This window comes from Microtus oregoni, unplaced genomic scaffold (assembly GCF_018167655.1).
Source record: "Microtus oregoni isolate MIOR12 unplaced genomic scaffold, Mior012 000022F_ref0000154, whole genome shotgun sequence".
In the NCBI taxonomy this organism is placed as follows: domain Eukaryota; kingdom Metazoa; phylum Chordata; class Mammalia; order Rodentia; family Cricetidae; genus Microtus; species Microtus oregoni.
In genome coordinates this window covers 32,274,241-32,298,708 of record NW_024543081.1, presented here as the reverse complement: position 1 = coordinate 32,298,708, position 24,468 = coordinate 32,274,241, and the positions used below count along the sequence as shown (strand labels likewise).

Here is a 24,468-nt window from a genome sequence, read left to right as displayed (position 1 = left end):
TAACTTAAATTTTTCTATCTATCTTTTGCCTCTGGACTTTTACCTTTCTCTATTTCTGCATATCTTTCTTTACTTCTTACTCTGTGGCTTGCTGTGTAGCTGGGTAGCTAACCCCTGTTGTCCTCCTCTCTTTCTCTTGCTCCTCCTTTCTTCCCAGATTTCTCCTTTATTTATTCTCTCTGCCTGCCAGCTCCACCTATCCTTTCTCCTGTCGTGTTATTGGCTGTTCAGCTCTTTTTTTTAGACCAATCAGGTGTATTAGACAGACACAGTAAACACAGCTTCACAGAATTAAATAGATTCAACATAAAAGAATGTAGCACATCTTTGCATCATTAAAACAATTGTTCCACAGCATAAACAAATGTAACACATCTTAAATTAATATTCTACAACAAGTGAAGACAGGAACTCAAGCAGAAATCTGCAGACGAATTCAAGCAGAGACCATGGAGGAATGCTGCTTACTGGTTTACTCCTCAGGCTTATGTTCAGCTGCTTTCTTAAACTCCCCTGAACCACCTGCCTGAGCAGGGTGAATCCTCCCACGTCAGTCATTAATCAAGAAAATAAGCCCCAGACTTGTCAGTCTAAGGGAGACATTTTCTCAATTGAGGTTTCTCTTTTCCCAATGATTCTGGTTGTGTCAAGTTGACTAACTAGGACATTAACACAAATTTAAATGACTTTTAAAATTAAAATAATTTCCCCTCATCAGATGTTACTACATACCTGTAGTCATAGTACTGGGAAGCTGGATCCAGGAGGATTGGAATTCAAGGCCAGTTTGTGCTACATAGATTTGGGGTGACACCCAAGTCCTCACTGCTGATGTGAGAAGAATTTTTGATCAGATAAGGGTTGCCCCCAAGGCAACCCACCTACTTTGTGAGATGCCTGGGTTCAGTGGTCTGCCAGTCCCCCTTCATGCTAAAGAAAGTTAGAAAATTGACAAACTGTTCTACTGAGAACACTGCCTGTGTTGTCAGGGATTGTTTCCCAAATAAACCATATTTACTCAAAAAAAAAAAACTTGAATGTTTTAACACTAAAATATATATTTAATTAAGTTTATTTGGCTATCAGATAAACCTGAAGCAAAAAACTTATTTTAGATGATAAGCAAAACAAAGCATTCATTGCCTTGATTTGTATTCTGATTTTTTTTTCAGCTGACACAGCCAGTATAAGCAGTTTGAGTCTGTCCACTGGATATACAAAGCGTATTGCATTCTTATTTGACTCCACTCTTACTGCGTTTTTAATGATGGGAAATCTTTCACCAGTAAGTCAAATGTTTGTTTCAGTATAATGATGTTTAAAGTAGAGATGAGATATAAAATAATTCAGTCCTTTGTAAAAACTGTCTTTAAGTTCAGAGCTCTCCTGAAAGCAACCAACTGTGTCTTAGATTCATTCGAACAGTGAGAGTTTCAAGTGAGGACTGCTGTTGTAGGTGGAAGAACCAGCTGCACATGTTGTCTCTTTCAGTTTAAATAGATCAGAAAGCATAAGAAATGTTACTAGCATACAGAAGGAAGGAGAACCAGAGCTTTACTATTGTGCTTCTTTTTGCAGAACTTGAAAAGCCACGCAGTCACCATGTTTGAAGTAGGCAAACTCTCGGATGAGTCTCTGGACAGCTTCCTTATAGAACTAGAGAAGGTCAGTGCACCAGGGTGGCATGTCTGCAGTTTTCCTGCCTATTAGCTCAGGCTCCTTATTAACTCATAATTCTTGTCTGTGTTAGCCACATGGCTTGGTACCTTTTATCAGTGAGGCACGCTCTTCTTGCTTCCTCTTTGTCTGGGTGACAACTGCAGACTGAGTCTTCTTCCCAGAATTCTCCTGTTCTCGTTGCCCCACCTATACTTCCTGCCTGGCTGCTGGCCAATCAGTGTTTTATTAAAACAATACAGGTGACAAGACCATTGTCCCACAGCAGATATCTTAATATGTGTAATGTCTTTATTTTTTTCTAATCTTTCATTTTTTAAAATTTGGTATGACCGAGGTAAGTAAGCTCTGAGGCAGTTTTATTTAAGCTTTGTTCCTGTTGTTTTCAATCTGGAACAGTGCCCCTGATATGTCTGCTGTCACTGTCCCTGTTAGTGTCTTGAAGACATCAGCTGTATTTGCTTTTAACCCCCTTTTCCCTACTGGTAAGCCCAGCCTCACATGTTTTGTTGGTTCTTCTTTTCACTGAATGTTTTATTCTGTCCTCTGTTCTTTGCATGATGTGTTATCAGACCTCTCCTTGGCTAATAGTTTTGGTAGGTTTTTATGATTTAGTTAAGCATTTTGTATTTTAAATGTTCTATTTATAGAATTTGTAGTGATTTTATAATTTCTTTTTTTTTAAGATTTATTAATTTATTATGTACACAGTATTCAGCCTCCATGTATGCCTGCAAGCCAGAAGAGGGCACCAGATCTCATTACAGATGGTTGTGAGCCACCATGTGGTTGCTGGGAATTGAACTCAGGACCTCCGGAAGAGCAGTCCGTGCTCTTAACCTCTGAGCCATCTCTCCAGCCCCGATTTTATAATTTCTTTATGTCATAGTTTTTTACTATTCTATAGGATTTTTGCATTCATTACTGTAAAGAAATATGAAATAATCCTTACCAATTAGTTTCATGTCTTCAGTCTGTATTTCTTATTCCTCCAGATGTGTTGTAGTTATTGTTTTATTGCCTCACTGTACATTTTACGATCTCTTGATTACTCTTGTACATGTTTTGGATGAAGCAGAGCTAGCTTTTAGAACTTTTCTTTCTTTGAATCATATAGGGGATGTAGAGATTATAAATGTGCTGTTTAGCAGTTTATTTAATTGTTAAAATTGTTGTCCTTAGCATCCTTCCCATCACCTTCATAGATGGACTATGTGAGGAACTGTCTTAGGTTTTCTGTCGCAGTGAAGAGACACTGTGACCATGGCAACTCTTACAAGGAAAATATTTAATTGGGGGGACTATTTGCAGTTCAGAGATTCAGTTTTTTATCATCATGGCAGGGAGCATGGAGGCATGCAGGCAGATGTGGTGCTAGAGGAGTAGCTGAGGCAACAGGCAGTCGCCTGAGATACTGGACAGTATCCCGAGCATAGGAAACCTCAAAGCCCTCACCCCCACAGTGACACACTTCCTTCAAAAAGTCACACCTTCAATAGTGCCACTCCCTGTGAGATTATGGGGGAGCCAGTTATGTTCAAACTACCATAGAAACTTAGGCAAAATTGGTTAAGGTGATTTGTTTCAGTATTTCCTGGGCAAGTTTAATTACTTTTTGTTTGGGATTTTTGTTTTGTTTTGTTTTTGTAGTATCTTTATACACATGTTACATGATTATTAGGGTAGATGGTATGGTATTTTTATAAAAATTCTATTTTCTCTTGGCTTAGGTTCAGAGTACTGGTGAAGGAGAAGCACAGAGATACTTTGATCATGCGCTTACTCTGAGGAACACAATCCTCTTTCTGCGTCATAATAAAGATCTGGTTGCTCAGACTTCTCAGCCAGACCAGCCCAGTTACGGTAGGAAAATCAACTTGATTGTGAAGACACAACCATGAACATCTTTCCCAGATGTTAGCAGACCGTGCTCCTCATCTCATCAGCACGTTTCAGACATTTTGTGGCCAGCAGATAGGGTTGTAGCTAGAACTGGCTCTCTGGTGCCCTTGTGCCGTCTCTGTCCTCCTTTTGCTTTCTTCTAATTACTAACCTGTTGTATTTGAATCTGCTTGGACTTAGTGTTCATTCAAGAAGCTGTTGGACTTTAAATTTCACTAGTTGACCGACATAAAACAAGCTCAGTGTTTTTTGAAGCTTCCTCAGCTCATAATGCTTTGTCTGGATGTGATTTTTATATTTTTTTCTCTTACAAGTCTTCTGCGTATATATTATGGTTTCCAATGTTACATTGTTACAGGATTTCTGTGTGTGTGAACGTGTTTCTTTGTGTCTATATGTTTCTTGTGCTTTTTCTTCTTTTAGTTTGTTTTGTCCTATTCCAGTTTTTATCTTATTTTATTATTATTTTAAGATGCCTGTTTACATAGAAAGGATGTAGATTTGGGTGGGTAGAGAGTTGAGAGCAAACTGTAATCAGAACATATTATATGAACAAAAAAACTATTTAAAAAAAATCTTTCCAGTGTGTGAGAGACCAGGGTCCTGGTACTAGCTATGCTCGGAGCATCTTTCCAGTGTGTGAGAGACCAGGGTCCTGGTACTAGCTATGCTCGGAGCATCTTTGTACTTTCAGTGGGCTCTACACTTCTTTAGAAGCATTCTTATTTGAAGGGGGAAGTGGCTCACTGAGCCTCTGAAGTTAGTTTCACTCTTAAAATATGTCCTTCAGAGAGCAGTAGGATTTTTTTAAGTGTGTCTGTCAGAAGACAACTTTTTCATGAGTCAGTTCTGTCCTCCTTTGTGGGCTTTGGGGTCAGACTCAGGTAGTCAGGCTTATGCAGCAGGTACTGTTCATTACCTGCATAGCTGTCTTCTAGCCCTAGAGAGCAATAGGGTGTGCATGCTGAGCCCTTGCTTTATGGACCAGCAATTTGAGCACAAGTTTCTAACTGGGGGATGCTTTACTCCATGCTAGGATCAGACCCGAGCTGTGAGTCTCTCTAGAGTAGCGGTTCTCAACCTTCCTAATGCTGCAGCCCTGTAATCAATTTCTCTCTTGGTGACCCCACCAGAATATCATTTTCACAGCTACTTCATAACTGTAGTTTTGCTACTGTTAGTAAATATCTGTGTTTTCTGATGGTCGTAGGCAGTCCTGTGAAAGGGTCGAGAACCATGGCTCTAGAGATTGCAGTCTGGGGGAGAGAAGACCCAGCGTTCCTTGGCACTTTGGCTCTCAGAATAAACTGCAGAGCACTTGGGGTGGGACTAGAATGAACAGCACGGTTCCTTAAAGAGAGAAACTCCACTAGAAGACAGCCATCTTTCTAGACCAAAAACTTTAGCTTTAAATCTTAAAAATGTCTTGGTGGGTCTTGTTAGAAACTTGGTACTTTAGGGTAGTTATTGTACCTTTAAAAAATTGTAAGTATTGAAGCAGCATGCACAGGGCCTGCAGAAGTCTATGCCAGGTCTTCTGTATAAATATCATGGCTTGCAGTTTTAGTGTCTTTATGGGATTTCCTAGTGTGCAAATGAGTGGGTCTTTAATGCTCTTTTGTTTTCTTGAGACAGGGTTTCTCTGTAGTTTTGGAGCCTGTCCTAGACCTAGCTCTTGTAGACCAGGCTGGCCTTGAACTCACAGAGATCCATCTACCTTTGCCTCCTGAGTGCTGGGATTAAAAGCATGCGCCACCTGGATGAGTCTTTGATCCTTATGCCTTCTCTTGGACTCTTTTTGTTCTTTTTGTCTTGTTCAATTCCGATGTGATAGGTTTTGTTTTATCTTATTATATTTTATTTTGTTATGTTTTATTATTATCTCTTAGAAGCCCATTCTTTTCTACTGAGAGACAGAAAGGGGGTGAATGTGGATGGGAGATTTGGGGAGAAACTGGGAGGAGTAGGAGTAGGCACTAATATTATGTGAGGAAATAACCTATTTTCAATAAAAAGGAAAAAAACAAGTCTTAAAGTAGTGATCAGCAGTTTATCTTCAACATTTTTGTTTCACATGGTCAAATCTTTATTCCTTATGTGCTTAACTGTAACTTAGGTTTTCCCCTGGATCTCTTACGCTGCGAAAGCCTTCTTGGTTTGGATCCAGCAACTTGCAGCAGAGTTCTAAACAAAAATTACTCACTGCTTGTTTCCATGGCTCCTCTTACCAATGAGATCCGGCCAGTCAGCAGCTGCACCCCTCAGGTAATGACTCACTTGAGGACCCAGATGGGAATGTCATTATTTTATAAGGAAACAGGTCAGTTTTCTGTTGTAAGATGCTGCCATAGTCAAGTTGTGAAGTATAATTGGTATATTTAGCTTGTTTATCACTAATTGACTTGTGACACATTAGATTAAAAATGTATCCATGTGAAGTATTTTAAGAGAACATTTTGAATGCTCCAGAAAGCTTGCATGAATTTAATTAGGAAAATAATCAGCTATTTCAGAATAATAGAGTTGTGATGCTTAAGTTAGCTGAGAAGAAAAGACAGACCTTGCAAGCTAAAACTTTGTAGTTAACCATAGAACTCTTCAGAATGACTACTGGTCTTTGGTTTTGAAGATGTGTGTCTTTATATACTCAGCAAGGAAGATGTACCTGTAACATTTTCAGAGAGTGGAGGTCATACTACTGTGCAGTAGTCCATCCTGCCTGGATTCCTCAGTGGGCAGGGCTCGGTGATAGAGAAGGGAGGAAGGAGTTTTGGTACCAAATTTGTTTTTGGTACCTGTGTGCTCTAGCTGCCACAGATCATTCACTCCATGCCAAAATTTTGTTCTTGTGTTAACAGCAATGGTCCTGGATTTGCTTTTTACCAACCTTTTATATAATTCTTTACACTCCCTTCTATTAACTCAGTGTGTTCACACAGTAGAAATCTGTGAACTGTTGGCACAAATGGGAAAATGGATGGAGGGGACATCATCCTGCTTCTAAAAAACACCATGTGGTTGATGATGATGAGAACTACTAATGTAATGCAGAACTTATTTACCAGGCACTATTTAAGCAGCTGCACAGCATCTCCATGTGGTGGCTACTCTCTTGTGCCTTTGTAGCTGGAGCAAGTGAGGCACTTTCAGAGTGCAAGGAACTTCACTAAGGTGCTGTATCTGGAGGGATGACACCTAGCCTTAGCCCGAGGCAGGCCACTCCAAAGTTCAGTCTGTCAACAGTGCAGTGATAGTGGTGTGTCTTCGTAATCCCAGTATGAAGAAAAATCTATTTTACTGGGTTAATTAGTGTTTATCTTCATAAGAAAATTATCATTAAAATATGTATGAAGCATTTGCTACTTAAAAGATTATACTTGGTCATTTTTGAAATTTGACTCTTTAGATAAGTATTATAGCTTTATCTTACCTATTTTATGATTATAGCATATTGGACCAGCTATCCCAGAAGTGAGTTCTGTCTGGTTTAAGTTGTATATTTACCATGTCACTGGGCAAGGACCACCATCTCTTTTATTGTCCAAAGGTACAAGACTTCGGAAACTGCCAGATATATTCCAGGTACGTGTGTGAGGTTTTTCTCCTCTTCTTGCATGCCATTCTGTTCTGTTGAGGATTGAACCCAGGGCCTCATGCATGTTGGGAAAGCACTGTGAGCTGTGTTAAGGGAAAATAGAAATTGCTGGGCAGTATTAGGTCACTTTCTTAATTTTCCCCTTCTTTTAAAGTGCCATTTCTTATGTTTTAGGGTTATGATCGGTTACTTATAACTTCTTGGGGCCATGATCCCGGGGTAGTTCCTACATCAAACGTGCTTACGATGCTGAATGATGCTTTAACACATTCTGCAGTGCTCATTCAGGTATGTTTTGTCTCGTTTGCGACAAAGTAAACTTAGGTTTTTATCACTTATATCACACAGTCCGTGTGCAGCTAAAATGTAGTTAGATGACATTTACTTCAAAGTTGAGTCGCAAGGACTTGTGTGCAGGACCATTTTTGTGGAGGTAGTAGAACAAAGTGAATTTGAACACTTTAATCGAAGCTTCATTGTTCTACAGCAGTCTTTTGTTTTTTTAAAAAATACTTTATTGATATGTATTTCACATGGTATAATTAAGCAGTTTAAATTGTACAGTTCAGTGGATTTTAGTTTATTTGCAGATTTATATAGCTATCAACTCAACTTTAGAGTATTTTTATCCACTCAGAAATGAACCCTGTTCTGTTCATCTGTTTTTCACTCTAACCCCTGTCCGCCATTCTTCCTAAACCTAAATAACATTGCTATCTCTACATTTGCATAGCTTATTTTGGACATTTTATATATATGGCCCATGATGTGCTGGATTTTGGACATGTTGGGAATCAGGTCATTGAAAATATTCTGAAATTCAAATAACAGGCCGCAGGAGAGAGATGACTGACGTATTAGCATATAGGTGGTAGATGAATCCTTGAGAACATAAAATTAGGGAAAATGTGTGGTAGGGATGGTGAGAGGAGGTGACAAACGGTGGGATGTGCTGGACGCGGACTTAAGTGAGACTGTCCAAATTCACCTCTCGGTTCCACTGCTGATTGCTGTCTCAGGCAAGGTAAATGACCTCTTTGAATTCCGATATGTAGCTGTCAGTTGGAGGTGATAGAAACCCCTGTCTCTCTCAGGTTGTTGAAGAAATTGCCTGAGATGGATAATTGGCATAAAGTGCTTTGCACTGTGCCTGACACAGGGCAGGCTGTGAGGATGTCATGTTTGGTGGTGATGAGGTGAGGCAGCTGTGGGCATTGCTTCCTCTTTTGTTACTGTTGTGACCTACCACTCACTTCTTTGAGTGTTGTTTTCCTTATCTATGAAGTAAGCATGATTGCCAAGGTCCATTATACATGTAATATTTAATAAGTCAGGGCAAATAATAGATATTTTGCTGTTGTTGTTTTGGTATCATAGAATATGAATAGGAAAAGATGGGTTTGTTAGTTACTTTCCTCTTTGCTGCAATGAAGTGCCAGGCCAAAGCAACCTGAAAAGGTTTGTTGTAGCTCACAGCTTGAAGGGAAGTGCGCTGCCGGGAGCTGTGGTAACGGGGGCAGGAGGTTGATCACACCACCCACTACCCCTAGTGGGAGGTGAGTGCTTGTTCTCATGGGGCGTGGCTTCCCATCCCAGTTAACCTCACTGATGTGCTCCCAAAGTTGTCTCCTCGGTCCTGTCAGACTGGTGATAGAAACTATTGTTGTAGGTAAACCATTTGCTGGTAAAGTATCTGTTCACAAGTTTTGCTCTTGCTAGAAAAGAACACCTCCTTTAAAGAAAAATTTCCCTTGTTGAAATTTGAAAAATACTACAATTAAGATTTTTAATAAAACTACAATTTTATTTACAACTTTGTAGTTTTGAGTTAAATCATAAATATCTGTGGAATAGATGAGACGTCTGTCATAATCACATTATAAACTGTCTAAATGAGTGTGCTTTCATAGTTAGTGTGCTTGCAATGGAGTGTAATTTCTTGGATGTACCGGTCCTATCCCCCTTCCTCTCTGTACTCTTTGTAGACTTTCCCTCTCTCTCCCACTTCCTTTTCTTCACTCTTCCTTTGTGAGCCATTTTTACATAGCCTGGGGTGGCCTTTTTAACTTGATGTGCACCTCTTTTCTCTGCCTCCCAAATCTGGCATCACAGGTGTCTGCATCTGTTTTAGTTGCTTTGCTGTTGCTGTGATTAAACACACTGACCAAAAGCAACTTGGGGGAGGCAAGGGTTTATTTGGATTACACTTCCAGGTCACAGTCCATCATTGAGGAAAGTCAGGGTAATAACAAAAGGAGGACGTAGGGAAACACTGAGTACTGACTTGCTCACTGTCTGTGTTCAGCGAGCTTTCTTACACAGTGGGCCAGGCCCTCCTACATCAGTTAGCAGTCAAGATAATGCCCCAGTTTGGTGGAGGCCGTCCTTCACTTGAGGTTTCTTTTTCCAAGGTGACTTTATGTTGTGTCAGGTCAATAGTAAAAAAACCGACACAACACCACGCTCAACTACATCAGTATTTCTTTAGTTTAAATAATAGGTCTCCTTTGAGGGTAAAAAAAAATGTATATATCCCAAATATTTACTTAAATTCTCCATTATAATAATGCTGGATATATGTTAATATAAGATTAAAATTTTCATGTTTATTGTTCTTATGCCACTTTAAACTCTGGGAACTCAAGACAAAATTTTGAAACAAATGATTAATTGAATGTGATAGATGAATAATTTGTTATGTGGTTTCTTGCATGCTGTAACAATTGCTGTGCTTTTATATCTGCAACTGCCCTGTTGTGTAAGGAAAACACTGTTTCCTTGAAGTCATTCACCACCTCTAGCTCTTACCAACCCCTTTTTCACATAGATCACTGAATCTTGAAGGGAGGTGTGTAATATGTATGTCCCACTTAGGACTGAGCCTCCAAAGTCTTTATTCTCTCACATTGGCTGGTTGAGAGTCTCCGTGTTACTGCCATCTACTGCAAGAAGTTGTTTCTGAGGGTTGGGAGATGCACTGATTTGTATGGATATGCATTAAAGTCAAAGGAGTTGTTTTGTTGCTGTTAATCATTTAGCAGAGTGATAGTTCTCTCCTAAAGTCTGTGACCTTGGCCTCTTGACCACATTAACAGTGCCAAGTATCGGTTCCATTTCATGAAGCAGGACTTAAATCCAATCAGAAAATGGTTGGTTACGCCCTAACATTTGTGACACTATTGGACCAGTGGGCATGTCATGCCTGGCAAGTCATTACTGTAACCCACAGTATTCACATCTGGGTAAGGATCTTTTGGTGTGTAGCCCTTTCCAGTAGAGCTGAAACTTCTGGGTCTGTACCCACTTGGGTTTTCAATGCTCTATGATTTAAGTAAGTAGTATCTTCAGCAATAGGGTCTCATGTCAGTTTCTAGAGGGTAACCAAGAGCATTGGTGGTAACTTGTTATATTTGGGGATCTGTGGGACTCCATTAGCCAAGAACTCAGAAAGAAGTAACTCATTCCTGGTTCCGGAGATGAGGGGACAAACTGTGCCCCAACAGAGGAAATGGGTTTTAAATGTTTTAAGTCACTCACACACTTCAGTGGTAAAGCAGTAAAGATGCACAGAGAAAAGTCACTTTCCTTTTCATCCTCTCTACCTAGTTTCCAAATCTCGTCTTTCATATAAGATGATTCCTTTATCTTCAGCTGTGTCCGATGTGCGGATGCAAGCTAGATGTTCCCTGTACTTCTTTGTTTGGTGATTTGAGATTCAGTTGAGATTGTAGAGAGTTCTCCTTTCATTTTTGCAGCTGAACTGAAAATATATACCATAATTTTAACCAGTCCTCTGTTGTGAGGCATTTTGGTTGCTCTGGTATATGTAATTATTAGCAAGTATCTCTGGAAGCCTATCCTTTCTGTGTAGGAGTTTGAGTTTTGTATCCCAGTTAGAGTCTTTGCCTTCCTGTTTTCCTCAGAACTGTGGCTGAGCTATGAGCATGCACTCCAGTTCTCACTTGGCTCAGGCCTGTCTGGTTTGCCTGTTAATTAGTTAGCCTTCTTAATTCCTTTTTCTTTTCCTATTCTGTTTGAAAAATACTGTCCAAGAAGTGAAAAATACAAGATTGCCAAAGACATCTCTATAAAATGTCATTGTAGAATGTGCCATGATGTGGCACAACTTTCTTTATTGTCTTCAGTTATTAGAAATGTTGGTTTCTCATACACCTTTCCACGTGCATTTCTTTCTGTTTGTAGGGACATGGTTTGCATGGGGTAGGAGAAATTGTCCATATACCGTTTCCATTCGATGAAGCAGAGCTGCAAGGAGGTACCTTTTGAATTCTATCCATTTGACTTTATCATTATTCCTGACAATAATTGGTGGAAACTGACAGGAAGTGTGTTTTTAAAAATTTTAAATTCTGTGTTTTTACCCTTTTGCCGCTCAAGAGTTGGTAGTTTTCAGTTGTGTGAGTTTCTGCCAATGAACTGTTAGCCAGTTAGAGCCTTTGAAAGGCCCGTGTGCCTTAGAGATGAAGAGAGTAAGCACATAATTTTCTAGGGGAAGATTTTCTGTATGTGGAGCCTTTTAGTCGTTTTCTTTTATCGTTGGTTTATTTAGAGACTGGGAGAGAAGACAAGCTACAGGAACAATTTATGCTTGGAGAGTTTAACACATTCTTTTTCAGAGTACTTGAGGCAAAGTTTATGCTGTGTGCACATGGTTCTACGTGTGTGTATGTGTGTGTGTGTGTGTGTATAGATGACCTTGTTCTTTAGTCCTCTAGTTCTCTAAATATTTTTTTAAATATTTATTTATTTATTATGTATACAATAATCTGTCTGTGTGTCTGCCTGCAGCTAGAACAGGGCATCAGATCTCATTTCAGATGGTTGTGAGCCACCGTGTGGTTGCTGGGAATTGAACTCAGGACCTTTGGAAGAGCAGCCAATGCTCTTAACTGCTGAGCCATCTCTCCAGCTCCCTAGTTCTCTAAATTCTAAGGACAAAATTTTAGTCTTGAAGATGCCAGATGCCAGACACTGACATCAGGATCTTTTGTTTTGCAAAAGCTCAAGAACTGATTAGTGGGAGCTTGTGTGGCATCTTGATTAAATGTTTACAGAAAAGAACTATCTTATATTTTTTTCATTGGAATGGTCTTATTTAATATTTAAAAGTAGTTCAGAAATAGTAAAATATGCATTAGTTTTTTGGTGTTATGTTGTATGATAAAGCTTCATTAATGTGTTGTTATTGGTTTGTTCCTAGAGTTTACCCGTGCCAGTATGGGTGTTCATAAAGCACTGCAGATTTTGAGGAACAAAGTGGACTTACAACATTTCTGTGGCTATGTCACCATGTTGAATGCTTCTAGCCAGCTCACAAGTAGAAAGCTCAGTGATGCTTCTGATGAGAGAGGTCAGTCACTGTTTGGGTCTCTGGATAAAACAACTGGGTTTGAGTTTAGCACAGTCTTTATGTGTAAACCACAGCAAATCTCTGTGGAAATGTTGAGTTACTTAATAGTTTTCATGAGGAGATAAGAACATGACCTTGTATGGGATACAGAAAGGCTGTTGGCTCAGCCTTTTACCGTTGCCTCTATGTTCATAGACATTGAATCAAATTAGCTTTAGGAAGTAATGATTTTAAAACATTTCTAAAATAGGCTTAATAATTTATAGATTCCACAAATTAAATTTTGGAAATGACTTTTTTTTTTAATTGAAAAAATTTTTGCCTCCTCCCCGCCTCCCATTTCCTTCCCCCTCCCTCCACTCCTCCCCCTCCCTCCACTCCTCTCCCCCTCCTCCCATTTCCCTCCCCCTCCCTCTCCAGTCCAAAGAGCAATCAGGGTTCCCTGCCCTGTGGGAAGTCCAAGGTCCTCCCCCCTCCATCCTGGAAATGACTCTTATATTAATTTCTGTCTCCTTTGTTTTTGAAAACAAGTTATATGTGCATATATGTGTGCATTATAGCTGGGTGCTGGGGGAAGCTAGAAGACAATGTTGGTTCCTGTGGAATCGGAGTTGAAGGCAATTGTGAGTTTATGTAGGTGCTGGGACTCGAACCCAGGTCAGATCCTAGTAGTTAGCATTTTTCTTGTGACTATGTACCTGGGTTTCCTTACCTTTCTCTTCAGCCCCCTTCTTTTTTAGTTCTCAGTTGAGTCTGAATCTTGATATCTTAAAGCACACATTGCAAGCATTTCCCGTGTAGTTTTTCTTCCTTCTTCTGCCTCTAGATCGTCCTGCATGTCCATAGCAGATCAGCTCTTGCTTAGCAGTTGTTTCTGCTCTGGATGGTGCTGTGTATAGCTTTGCTTGCCATGGTGCCAGCTCTCATCACCGACCCTGGAAATATCAAGTGACTGTCACTGGTTGACTGTATTCATGATTCTTTCAGTTTAAAATCCCAAGGAAGTGTGGTTAGTGGTCAGCCAGTGTCTCCTTTTGAGTTTCGGATGGGTGTACTACAGTTCAGTTTTTAAAGTCATTTATTCCACAGATGTTTAAACAGCAATTAACTGTTTTAAGTTCTGAAGTCATTTAATTTTTTAAGTTTAATTTCAGTTCAAAGAGTAAAACCTGACTAGGGAAAATTAATGAATCTGTCTGTACTGCATAGTTAAAAGCTGAGAGGGTGGGACTGCTTGGCATATATGTGGGAGACAGAGAAGGCTATCTCCACCTCGGGAGCCATGGGGAATGCATCTTAAAAAAGACAGAGTTTGAACTGAACTTTGAAAAGTGAGAAGTTAGTCAAAAGATGATTGCTGGGGTTTTTTGTTGTTTGTTTGTTTTTGTTGTTGTTTTAAGGGAATTAGGAAGCAGGAAATAGTGTGGTTCCTTTTAGCCGAAAGAGGGGAGTTGTTGGTGAATAGATGAGTACAGGAGGTCGCTAGGGATCTCATTGCTGAAGGAGAGAGGGGTCAGAAAGGAAGTTTGAAGGATATGTAGACTGTGTGTTTCTGAAGGAGAGAGGGGTCAGAAAGGAAGTTTGAAGGATATGTAGACTGTGTGTTTCTGAAGGAGAGAGGGGTCAGAAAGGAACTTTGAAGGATATGTAGACTGTGTTTCTGAAGGAGAGAGGGGTCAGAAAGGAAGTTTGAAGGATATGTAGACTGTGTTTCTGAAGGAGAGAGGGGTCAGAAAGGAAGTTTGAAGGATATGTAGACTGTGTTTCTGAAGGAGAGAGGGGTTCAGAAAGGAAGTTTGAAGGATATTTAGACTGTGTGTTTTTGAAGGATAGAGGGGTTCAGAAAGGAAGTTTGAAGGATATGTAGACTGTGTGTTTCTGGGCATGACCTTAAGGATAAAGGAAGTAGAAGTCTGAACTTGTGTTCTGCTTTGTGACTTGGGATTTTTTAGGTCATGGTTGATTTTACCCTTGGGAAATTTTACACATTTGGTAAGATACTTAGTATTGATGGCTATCAAGAGCATCACTGGGTAAGATACTTCGTATTGATGGCTACCAAGAGTGTCACTGGGTATCAGTCACATCCTTTTCACACTCACAAACTTTCTCTAGATGTTCATTAGATGTCTACCGCTTAAACCAAAGATGAGTCAGCTTTTTAACCTATTTCCCATTTTTTAAAATCTTTTAATGAGAAGGGAGAAAGAGTAAATGGTATCTGTGTAACAACTTTTGGTCGTAACTCTATATAGATTATGTGGCTGACTGTGGAGAGCTGTTGTGTCTTGGGCTGCCCTTAACAGATTTTTTTTTTCTTCTTTTAGTTTTACTTTTTTATTGTTTGATAATTGATTTTTTTTTTCTGTCATTATTTCTTGGAGTTTTCTTTGTATTGACTTCTGCTGAGTACTAGAATCCTCACAGTGTTATATCCTTTAAATTATCAGGTGAACCTGATTTGGCTTCTGGTTCAGATGTAAATGGGAGTACAGAGTCATTTGAAATGGTCATTGAGGAAGCTACTACAGATTCAGCAATAAAACAAAACTCTGGTAAGATGTTAAAAATCTTCTGCAACTTTATTAGGTGTCTTTCTGGGGCTTACCTTTTCTGCTAAACTCTTTGCATGTTGTTTTATTATTTCTAGTGGAGTTTTGTGTTAATGTGATACTTCTAAGAAACATGTTTATACATTTAGAATAATTGAAATAATATAGCTGAGAACAGTGACTTCAGTTTCACTATTTTTATGATAAATACTCAGATTCATTTTATCATCTTGCAGATGTCCTCTTATATCCCTTTTGAGCAAATGATTATCTGGAACATTTAATGAAAAGCTATGTATCTTTTCCCCAGACATATGTACATAATCAAAAGACATTCTCTTCCACTTTGAGATTGATGACCCTGTTTAAGTCCATCCCTGGTCGAATTCACTAGTGGGTGCCATGAGGGTAGGAGGGCTCTAGGGGGCTCAGTTTAGAAGACCTTGCTGCTCATACAGAATATGTAAGTATATAATTTTCAGTCTGTCTGTGTTGTTTTTAGGAACCACAGCTGAAGCAGATTGGGTTCCTCTTGAACTGTGTTTTGGGATTCCGTTGTTCAGTTCTGAATTAAACCGAAAAGTTTGTCAGAAAATAGCAACACATGGCCTTTGCAGAAAAGAGAGGTAAGGGGCCGTCTTCTCCATCTTAGTTTTTAGGCTGCCATCTCTGTTTCTCTAGCTTGAATCTTTGTTAATCCAAACATTGTCTTAGGATTTCAATTACTGTGAAGAGACATCATGACCACGGCAACTTTTCCAAAGGAAAACATTTATTTAATTGGGTGGCTTACCTTTCAGAGGTTCAGTCCATTATCATCATGGTGGGACATGGCAACATGCAGGTAGACATGGTGCAGGGGAAGGAACTGAGAGTTCTACATCTTTATATGCGGGTAACAGGAAGTGGTCTGACTCAATGGGAATAGCTTGAGCATAGGAGACCTCAAAGCCCACCCCCACAGTGACATACTTCCTCCAACAAGGCCACTCCTACTCCAGCTAACTTACATTAGAATTCTGGTGACTTTCTAAATTTTTTGTCTATCTGATATATTGTTTTAAAATTCATGTTTTGTGCTGGGCGGTGGTGGCGCACGCCTTTAATCCCAGCACTCGGGAGGCAGAGGCAGGCGGATCTCTGTGAGTTCTAGGCCAGCTTGGTCTACAAGAGCTAGTGCCAGGACAGGCTCCAAAGCTACAGAGAAACCCTGTCTCGAAAAACTAAAAAATAAATAAATAAATAAATAAATAAATAAATCATGTTTTGCTTTTCAGAGATGGTAGGCAGGTTTTACCTCATGGCAGCTCCAGTCCTTAGAGAGTGGCTCCTAAGGCAATGAAGGAAAGAGTTACTGAGCCCAGTTGTCACAAAGGGTGGTTTGGAAGAGAGGTACTCATAGAGTCCTCTTTTTTTAAACTTAGGAAAACAAAGTTGGCCAGCAGATAAACTTAAATTAGTTGACTTCTAAAGTAAAAGAGTGTTCAACTGATAATGTCAACAATCATTCTCTAAAATAGCATGTAAAAATAAAAGTATAAATACTAGTTTGGGGCTGAGACCGTCTGTTACTTATTCTCTGCACCCACGAATTTTGGCATGCACTACTATTTCTGGGAAGAGAAACTTCTGCGATTTTAAGGCTGGGTGCAGCATATGTCTGTGGGTATAAGAGCATCTTGACACTACCTGTTCACTAAGCAGTAGTCACTCTTCTCTGAGACCTGTACTTACTTCTGCCGTGGTTTTTGATCAGATTTATAGTAACCAGATTTGTAGCTCCGAAGGGTCAAGGGATGTTGAAGAAGAGAACTGAATATAAAATACCATCTCTTGGGCAAGACAGCCATTGTAATCACAATTGATGGCAATATCATTTTAGATATCTGCACTGTTTTTGTAAAAGGATGAACCCATCAACAGTCGAGCATAGATGGAAGAGGAGCAGAGAGGGTCCCACCCTTCACTGTTGGACTGTTTACTGCTGATAGATTCAGGGAGAGGGAAAGCATTGCCTTCGTTGTGTGCCAGCTGGTGGCCCCTCCAGGCTCCAGCGTTTAGTTACAGTTCAGTGGCTACACAGATGGCCTTAGGTAAACTTGATGAGTCACCAAAGTCATGAAATTGGGAAAGGAACAGGTAGGGATTGAGAGAGGGTTAATAAAGATGGAAAGGAGATAAGAGTGATAGGGAGGAAGGTATGAGTAGAGAGTAATCAGAATTTTTAAGTATGAAACTTCAAAGATTATCACTATAATTTGTACTAATTCACATCTGGAAAGTTATATATGGGTAAGTAGTGTTAAATGTGTCAGAGACTTAAGCTTGTTTTATTTAATATTTGTATGTTTAAATAGCTTAAATGTTTTAACAGTTTAAATAGTTCTTTTGGAAAAAATAACTTCCTGGTACCAACTTCTGTCTTGGTCACTGTTCTGTTTACTGTGAAGAGACACCATGAGCACAGCAGCTCTTATAAAGGAAAACATTTAATTGAGGGCTGGCTTACAGTTTCAGAGGCTCAGTCCATTGTGCTCATGGCAGGGAGCACGGTCGCAGTCACAGTGCTGGAGAAGTGGACGGGAGCAGCATCCTGGTGAACGCACCGCAGTGACACACTTCAACAGCTCCTCACCTTCTTACCCTTTCACATTGCTTACCATTTTAATTGATGGTATGAACCTGGGAGGTGGACAGAAGTCTCATGCTATAGCCAGCTTTATTCAGAGCATCAGACAGTTTGTACTCTGCAGGTTAAAGAATCACACACGTAAAGTTTTCATGAGCTCAAGCTGTATACAATCACAAGGACAGGCTGCATGTAGGAAAACATGTTTTTCCATAGAGGCGAATAAACCAATAGCATTAGCCAGCTATAATAAATGATCTACAGTAAACTCATTCCTGTTGGCCACCCCTGGGAAGGACACAGAGCACATTCTAAGAACAATTCTGTGTTTTAAGGAAACTGAAGTCACAAGACTTTTGTTTGTTTTTTTGAGTTTTCTCACAAGCACTCAGAATTCTGCTCACATGACTCCTTGGACTGAGATTTCATTCTTGAACCTTGTTCTGACTCAAATAATGCCACTCCCTGGTGACTGTTTAAGTATATGAATGATATGGGGTCATTCTTACTCAAACCACCACATAAACTTATATTTTAACTTAGATTTAAAGTATGATATTTTATTTCAAAATGACCTCCTTTTAATATAGAGCTAGCTCCTATTAAAATGTAGAAATTTTTTTTATAAAGCATCACAGTTACTTAAACAACTTTGTGGCTTTATTACATTGCATATTTATACATAAGTTACTTAAAATGATAAAATTTAACTTGTAAAAGTTTACTTTTCATCATTACATTTAGTTAAAAATATTTTTCTCTTTTTTTTCCAGCCTTCAGAGTCTCTTGCATTCCAGTAGAAAGCTCTCTCTACAAGTCCTTAACTTTGTTCATTCATTCCAGGTAACACAATCCAAAACATGCAAATAGTGTTTATATAGAGCTTTATAACATGTGGAAAGTTTTTTGTTTTGTTTTGTTTTTGGTTGTTTGATTTTGAGTCCCCTCAGTAGCAAGATATGTAATCAGCATGATTTAAGACATTAACTAAGATGGACCATGTTTTCCGTTGTTCTAATAAAAACAAAAGAGGGAGATTTTGGGCTTCAAGAGGTCCCATGTGAGGCCCGGTGTAACTTCCTGAGCCAAGCTCTAGTTTGGTGACCTGTCTCTGGCTATAACGTCCACATATAAGTGGCTCAGCACAGCCCGACCTAAACCCCTCTGCAGGATATTGTTGGCCCTTATTCCTTACTCCACCTCTCCCCATCCCAAGATGCCCACCCCCCATCTCAGCCCTATATAAGTTTCTGTCTGATGCAATAAAAACGAGATCCTGCTTCACTGCCAGGGGTGGTAGGGGGCGTTGTGCAAATTAAGGTCAATGGTGTGGAGAAAAAGGATATCCTAGACTTTATAGATTCATAAATAAAATTGGAGAATAGAATATTTCTGTTCAGAATATCCGATTCAACAATTTGAAGTCAATATTGTTGACTGTGGTTTTCTGTCCTGCCCAGTTCTCGAAATCACTAAGTCCCAACGAAATCACCCAGAGGTCTACATTAGTTATAGACTGATTGGCCCATTAGCTCAGGTTTCTTATTAACTCTTATAACATATATTAGCCCGTTATTTTTGTCTGTGTTAGCCATGTGGCTCAGTACCTTATTCGGTGAGGCAGTCACATCTTGTTTCTTCTGTGGCTGGGTAAAGGACTGCAGAAAGCTTTCCTCTTCCCAGAATTCTCCTGTTCTCGTTGACCCGCCTCTACTTTCTGTCTAGTTGTCCCATCTATACTTCCTGCCTGGTTACTTACCAATCAGCATTTATTTAAAATATAATTGACAGAATACAGACCATGGTCCCACACCACACTATTTTAGAAGTTTTTTTTCATTCATTCATTCATTCATTCATTCAATAAATACTGGAGTCTTCCCTATGCCAGGCCCTTTACCAAGTATCAAGGAATCTGATGTGGAAGACATTAGTGAAGCATGTGGTATTGTGTAGACTCAGCCAAACATTAATGTTTGTAATTACAGATTTCAGTCTGTGCTTTGAGGGAGCTGTACTCTGATAGGGTCTGAAGGAGGCCCTGACCTTAAAAGATTAGTATGTAAACTGAAGCCTGTGGGGCAGAAGAGAATGTTACAGACAGGCAGGAGGTGCAGGGATCCTAGTGTCAGGACAGCGCTGGCACACAGGAGCAAAAGGCAACCGGATGGTAGAAGCACCCTAAAAAAAGGAAAGTGACAGCAGGTGAGGTTGAAGAGGGGCAGGCCTTCCTGAGCTTGTGGAAGAGCTCGTGTTTATATCAAATGCCAAGAGCCATGGCTAAAGGCTGGTGAAGGGAGAGACTATTTGGGCAGGCTTGTAACTGTGTGCTGGTTTTGGAGAGGCACAGGCTAGAGCAGGATCAGTCAGATGCCCGAGGAAGATATGCTGTGACTGAGCATTCTTTTCACTAAAAAGTGCGTGTGCTCCTAGTGAAGGGCTGTGTACTGTACATGGACCATCACACCAGTTATACAAAAGTATAACGTAAGGATTCATAGACAGTGGTGACGTTCTGAGATTCTCCATACTGTGCACCACTTTGGAATCCACTAGCCTTGGCTATGGTGAATGCTGAATCATTGAACTATGTTCTGAAGATAGATTTATAAAACTTGATGAATTAAATAAAAGAAATAATGAGGGTGTAAGTAGGAAAAAGTCAAGACTGATTCTCATGCTTGTTTAGCGAGAGGAGTTGAATGGGAAAGGCTGGGGAAGAAGTGGGGGGTGGGCCTGGTAAGAGTGTGCAGGGAGGACGCGTTAGAACTGTGGTTGGGTACTAGGCGTGCTTGGGAATGTGGGTCTGAACATGTTCATCTGGGAAGCCTGTTCAGGTGGGGAGTGTGGTGACAGCATTTTTATTGGCCTCCTGTTAGGTGATACTTAGGTCTAGCTCCAGTTGCTGAGAACTAATTTCCCCCCATCATCTCATAAGCCGTTTCTGATTGTTTTAAAAGCGCTTATTGTAAGTGCTTGTCATTTTTGCACATGTTAATATCTGCCATTGTTTTTGCTTGTTCTCTCTGCCTTCCCTAGTACTTTACATGCTATGAACATTTCTCAGGTAATTGGGTCCACGTGTTTTTCATCTGTTCTGTTTCTTCGCTGAAACTAACGTGAACTTGGATTTTTAGGAAGGTGCTTCAGCTCTGGATCTTCACTCGGAGCCCGGCTTCCCAAGTGTGCTTTCACAGTCGTCCTGTGCCGATATGGGAGTTCCACTTCCCGCCAAAAACTTAATCTTTAAAGATGGCATCTTATCGGAGTGGAGTGGACGCTCACCTTCCTCCCTTCTCATCGCTAATCTCCATCTGCAATAATTTGATTACACTACTTACTGCTCACACGTTATGCCTTTTTCCTTTCTTAATGTTGGCTTTATAGTGTCAGCCACCCAGAGCATCCTGCTGCTGCAGCAGAGCGGGCCGTGTTCACTGGTAGGAAATGCTCAGAATGTGCGCCTGTCTTCTGAAGCCGTGGTGTCGCACACCTTACTGCAGCAAAGTGCTTTTCAGCAGCCAGCTCTGGATTTTTACCTTGAGACAATCTGCATTTCTTTTATAAAACTAAGGATATACTTTATAGGCTTTAGATGACTGTTGTTTATAAGCAGTCACTATGAATATTGCAGTGGTAGTTTTATATGTTAGTTTCTCAGACATAAACCTGGTTTGATTTTATATTTTGTTACCTACACTAAGGGGATCACAGGAGGAGATAGAACTCTTCTTCTGACAGGCTTCTTGGTTCTTGAGGTCGTCACGTTAGAAAGTGACAAGCACCCAGCAGTGAGAGGTCTATACCAGGGCATTAAGGGTTCCTGCGGATGTCTGTAAATCATGTATGCCGAGTGAACATGGTTGAGTCATGCATAGTGACTCCTCATCAGCATAGTGGTGTGAACTTAACTGACTATTCATTGGCATCTCATGAAAAGCTTTGAAAAACATTCTATTTTTAAATGATGTTTGTATGTGGACTTCTGTTGTCACTCAACTTTGGGCTTTATATTTTCATGGAGTCTATGGAAACACAGAATTTATTTTCCACTGTAGTTGAGGCTGTTGCATGTCTCCTTTTGTCTTGTAGCTTTACTAATGAACTGTTAGGACACTTGACTTTGATTTCAAAGCAAGGGTTGGGATTGGGAATTGCACAGTAGCAGCAGTGCTGTCTTTGGGCTCAGCTCCATGGGAAGGCGATTCTGCATACATAGCACCTGGACCCAAAGCCTGGGACACAGTTCTGGGACAGTGGGGAAGCACTGAATAGCTTCGTGTGCTTCTTTAGGAGTTAGTTCTTTTAGTGTCTCAGATGTCAGACTATGTGGAACCACACATGGAGACTTTTCAGGTCACCTTCCTTGGGTTGTGCAGTGTTAATTGAACTCCCCCTAGAGGGTGCCTGTTAGCTTGCTGGTGTGAGACTGACTAACCAAGCTAACTGGTCAAGCAGTGTACCTGGAACACTCGAAGCATTAGACTGTTTGAGAATGTTTGAGCCTAACAGTTTTGCTGATGGCTTTTGTTATTTATGCAACTGAAATTTGTGTATTTAACAAACTTCTGGAAGTATATGCCTTTCTTGAAACTGTTAAAGTGGCCATGTATTTAATACCATGGCCTATCTGTAGAATTGAATATTTTGGACCAGGTTACTTGTAGCACAGTTAGTGCTGTGTTTGGAGTAAATGCAGTAATGTTTAGTTTTCTACTTTGTCTTGTATAAGGTAGAACTGTGTATGTCATGTTTGTCTGTAGAAGGAAAAGTACATAGTAATATTAAAATGATTTCTACGACTGTGAATCACTCGTTTATTTTTCCAATAACTGATACTGTACATTCCTAGTGCTGCTGGTTATATGTGTGTGTGTGACTTTGCCAGCTTCAACTGCAAGGTGAGAGTATTTCTTTTGATCAGGGCTTTGTAATCTCATTTGCTTTGTTTGAGTTTCCTGTAGGTATTTATCCTTGTATTAGCAGTCGAACGCCAACTCTACTGATATGTACACTAATAAAGAATTGAACAGTTGTAGTTACGACAATGAGTCCAGTTATTGCTGAGTTTATAGCTTAAAATATGGGAGTGATTTGCTGCTATAATTCCTTTGCGAAACACTGAAGGAAGAGATGGAACCTAACCATGATCATGAACTTCAGGGACAGTTCTAAAAAGATATGTTTCATCTCTAGTTTCTTGTGTGAATGGGGAGAGTGAAACCGTCAGGTTCCCAGCTGATGTCCCCTCTCTCGTGAGGGAATTCTTTGCATTTTTAGAGCAGCTAAGATGCTGTGAGTGTTTGTGCTTTGCTTTATGAATATGACCTGTTCCGCTCATGTTAGCTCGTGCAGAGATAGACACCTCTGTGAAGTCGATTAAAAATAGATAAATGTACATAGACTCTGTTCTTTGCCAAAGAAAATGGATAGAGGTTGTAGCTTGTTACTTTGCACATGTTTAATTTCATTTGGCTTTGCACCCCCTCCTTTCCATGCCTCACCCTTACTGGAACTTGAACAAAGCAAGCAAACATTTAGAAACCAAGAGAAAAGAGCTGCTAATATCAAAAAGGGCATACAGTTTAGTGGGGCCCAGTTTCACCTCACAGATGTGTCTAAAGAAGTTAGGGGCAGTTAATTCTTAGAACAGCGGTTCTCAACCTGTGGGTCATGACCCCTTCCCAGAGGTCACATATCCGATATTCACATTACAGTTTATAACAGTAGCAAAATTACAGTTCTGAAGTAGCAACAAGAGTAATTGTATAGTTGTGGGTCACTACAACATGAGGAACTGTACTAAAGGGTCACAACATTAGGAAGGTTGAGAACCGCTGCCTTAGAGCCTTTCTTGTTTAAAATATGTAACCAGATGGTTTGTGTTTGTTTGAAGGAAGTGATTTCTCTTCTGGGTGTTTTGTTTTCTCCGCCATTCACCTTTCATTTTTTATGTTCAGTGTTTCAAATACACTTTGTATTAAAGGATTTTAAAGTACCAAAACTGTAACTCAATACAGTGGATTGTTTTCTGTTATGATGTTAATATTATACAATAAAATTGTATAAAGTCTTGTCAATTTGATTATTGACACAAATAACATGTTTACAAATAAACTGTGGTGTTGATCAAGTTATCATGGAGAGTGTCTAATTTTTTGAGACTTTTGTTCTTAATATTAAATACACCTGTGCTTTTCAGCCTGACTTTCCTGTACTTTTTCAACTAACTTTTAAATGTCCTTATATCAGATTTCCAGGGAAATTGCCAGACCATGGATTTCATGTCTTTGTGCTGGCTAGTTTTGTGTCATTTGGGCAAAGGGAACCTCAGTTGAGAAAATGCCCCCACCAGATTGGCCTGTGAGCACGTCTGTGGGAACATTTTCTAATTAGTGATTGATGTAGGTGGACCCAGCTTACTGTGGGTGGTGCCACCCTGGCCTGGTGGTCCTTGCTGCTGTGACAATACAGGCCATTGCTGCGGGAAGCAGGGAAGGAGCTCTTACAAGGCAGGAGCTAATGCAGGGACAGCGGAGTGCTGCTTACCAGAAGCTTACTCAGCCTGCTTTCTATACCAAAGATCTGAGAAGAGTTGGGGGATTGAGTACCATAAAACACATGAGATTATCAGCTGATAAAAATGTTTAAAATTACAAAAACAAGAAAGAAAAAAAAAGTTTGCATAGAGTATAGGTTCCCTGTCTTACTCCAGTCTCTGGTTCAGTTTCTCTACAGTATC

General features: G+C 40.0%; 1 protein-coding gene and 1 non-coding gene across 2 annotated transcripts in view; both read left to right on the top strand.

The window, feature by feature from the left end:
* The window catches only part of Fam91a1 (family with sequence similarity 91 member A1), a 40,163-nt gene extending 16,300 nt beyond the window's left edge, over positions 1 to 23,863 (top strand). The window contains exons 13-24 of the mRNA XM_041672276.1: positions 1,173 to 1,285; positions 1,579 to 1,665; positions 3,408 to 3,540; positions 5,696 to 5,844; positions 7,027 to 7,161; positions 7,349 to 7,462; positions 11,378 to 11,450; positions 12,396 to 12,545; positions 14,996 to 15,100; positions 15,600 to 15,723; positions 18,500 to 18,569; positions 20,864 to 23,863. Coding sequence (XP_041528210.1) covers positions 1,173 to 1,285; positions 1,579 to 1,665; positions 3,408 to 3,540; positions 5,696 to 5,844; positions 7,027 to 7,161; positions 7,349 to 7,462; positions 11,378 to 11,450; positions 12,396 to 12,545; positions 14,996 to 15,100; positions 15,600 to 15,723; positions 18,500 to 18,569; positions 20,864 to 21,049 — 1,439 coding nt within the window. The 3' untranslated portion in view covers positions 21,050 to 23,863. The remainder of the gene's footprint in view (positions 1 to 1,172; positions 1,286 to 1,578; positions 1,666 to 3,407; positions 3,541 to 5,695; positions 5,845 to 7,026; positions 7,162 to 7,348; positions 7,463 to 11,377; positions 11,451 to 12,395; positions 12,546 to 14,995; positions 15,101 to 15,599; positions 15,724 to 18,499; positions 18,570 to 20,863) is intronic.
* On the top strand, positions 790 to 918 carry LOC121461573. Its single transcript, XR_005976189.1, has one exon. It is a non-coding gene; the product is annotated as a U12 minor spliceosomal RNA (small nuclear RNA).
* Positions 23,864 to 24,468: the final 605 nt, after the last annotated feature.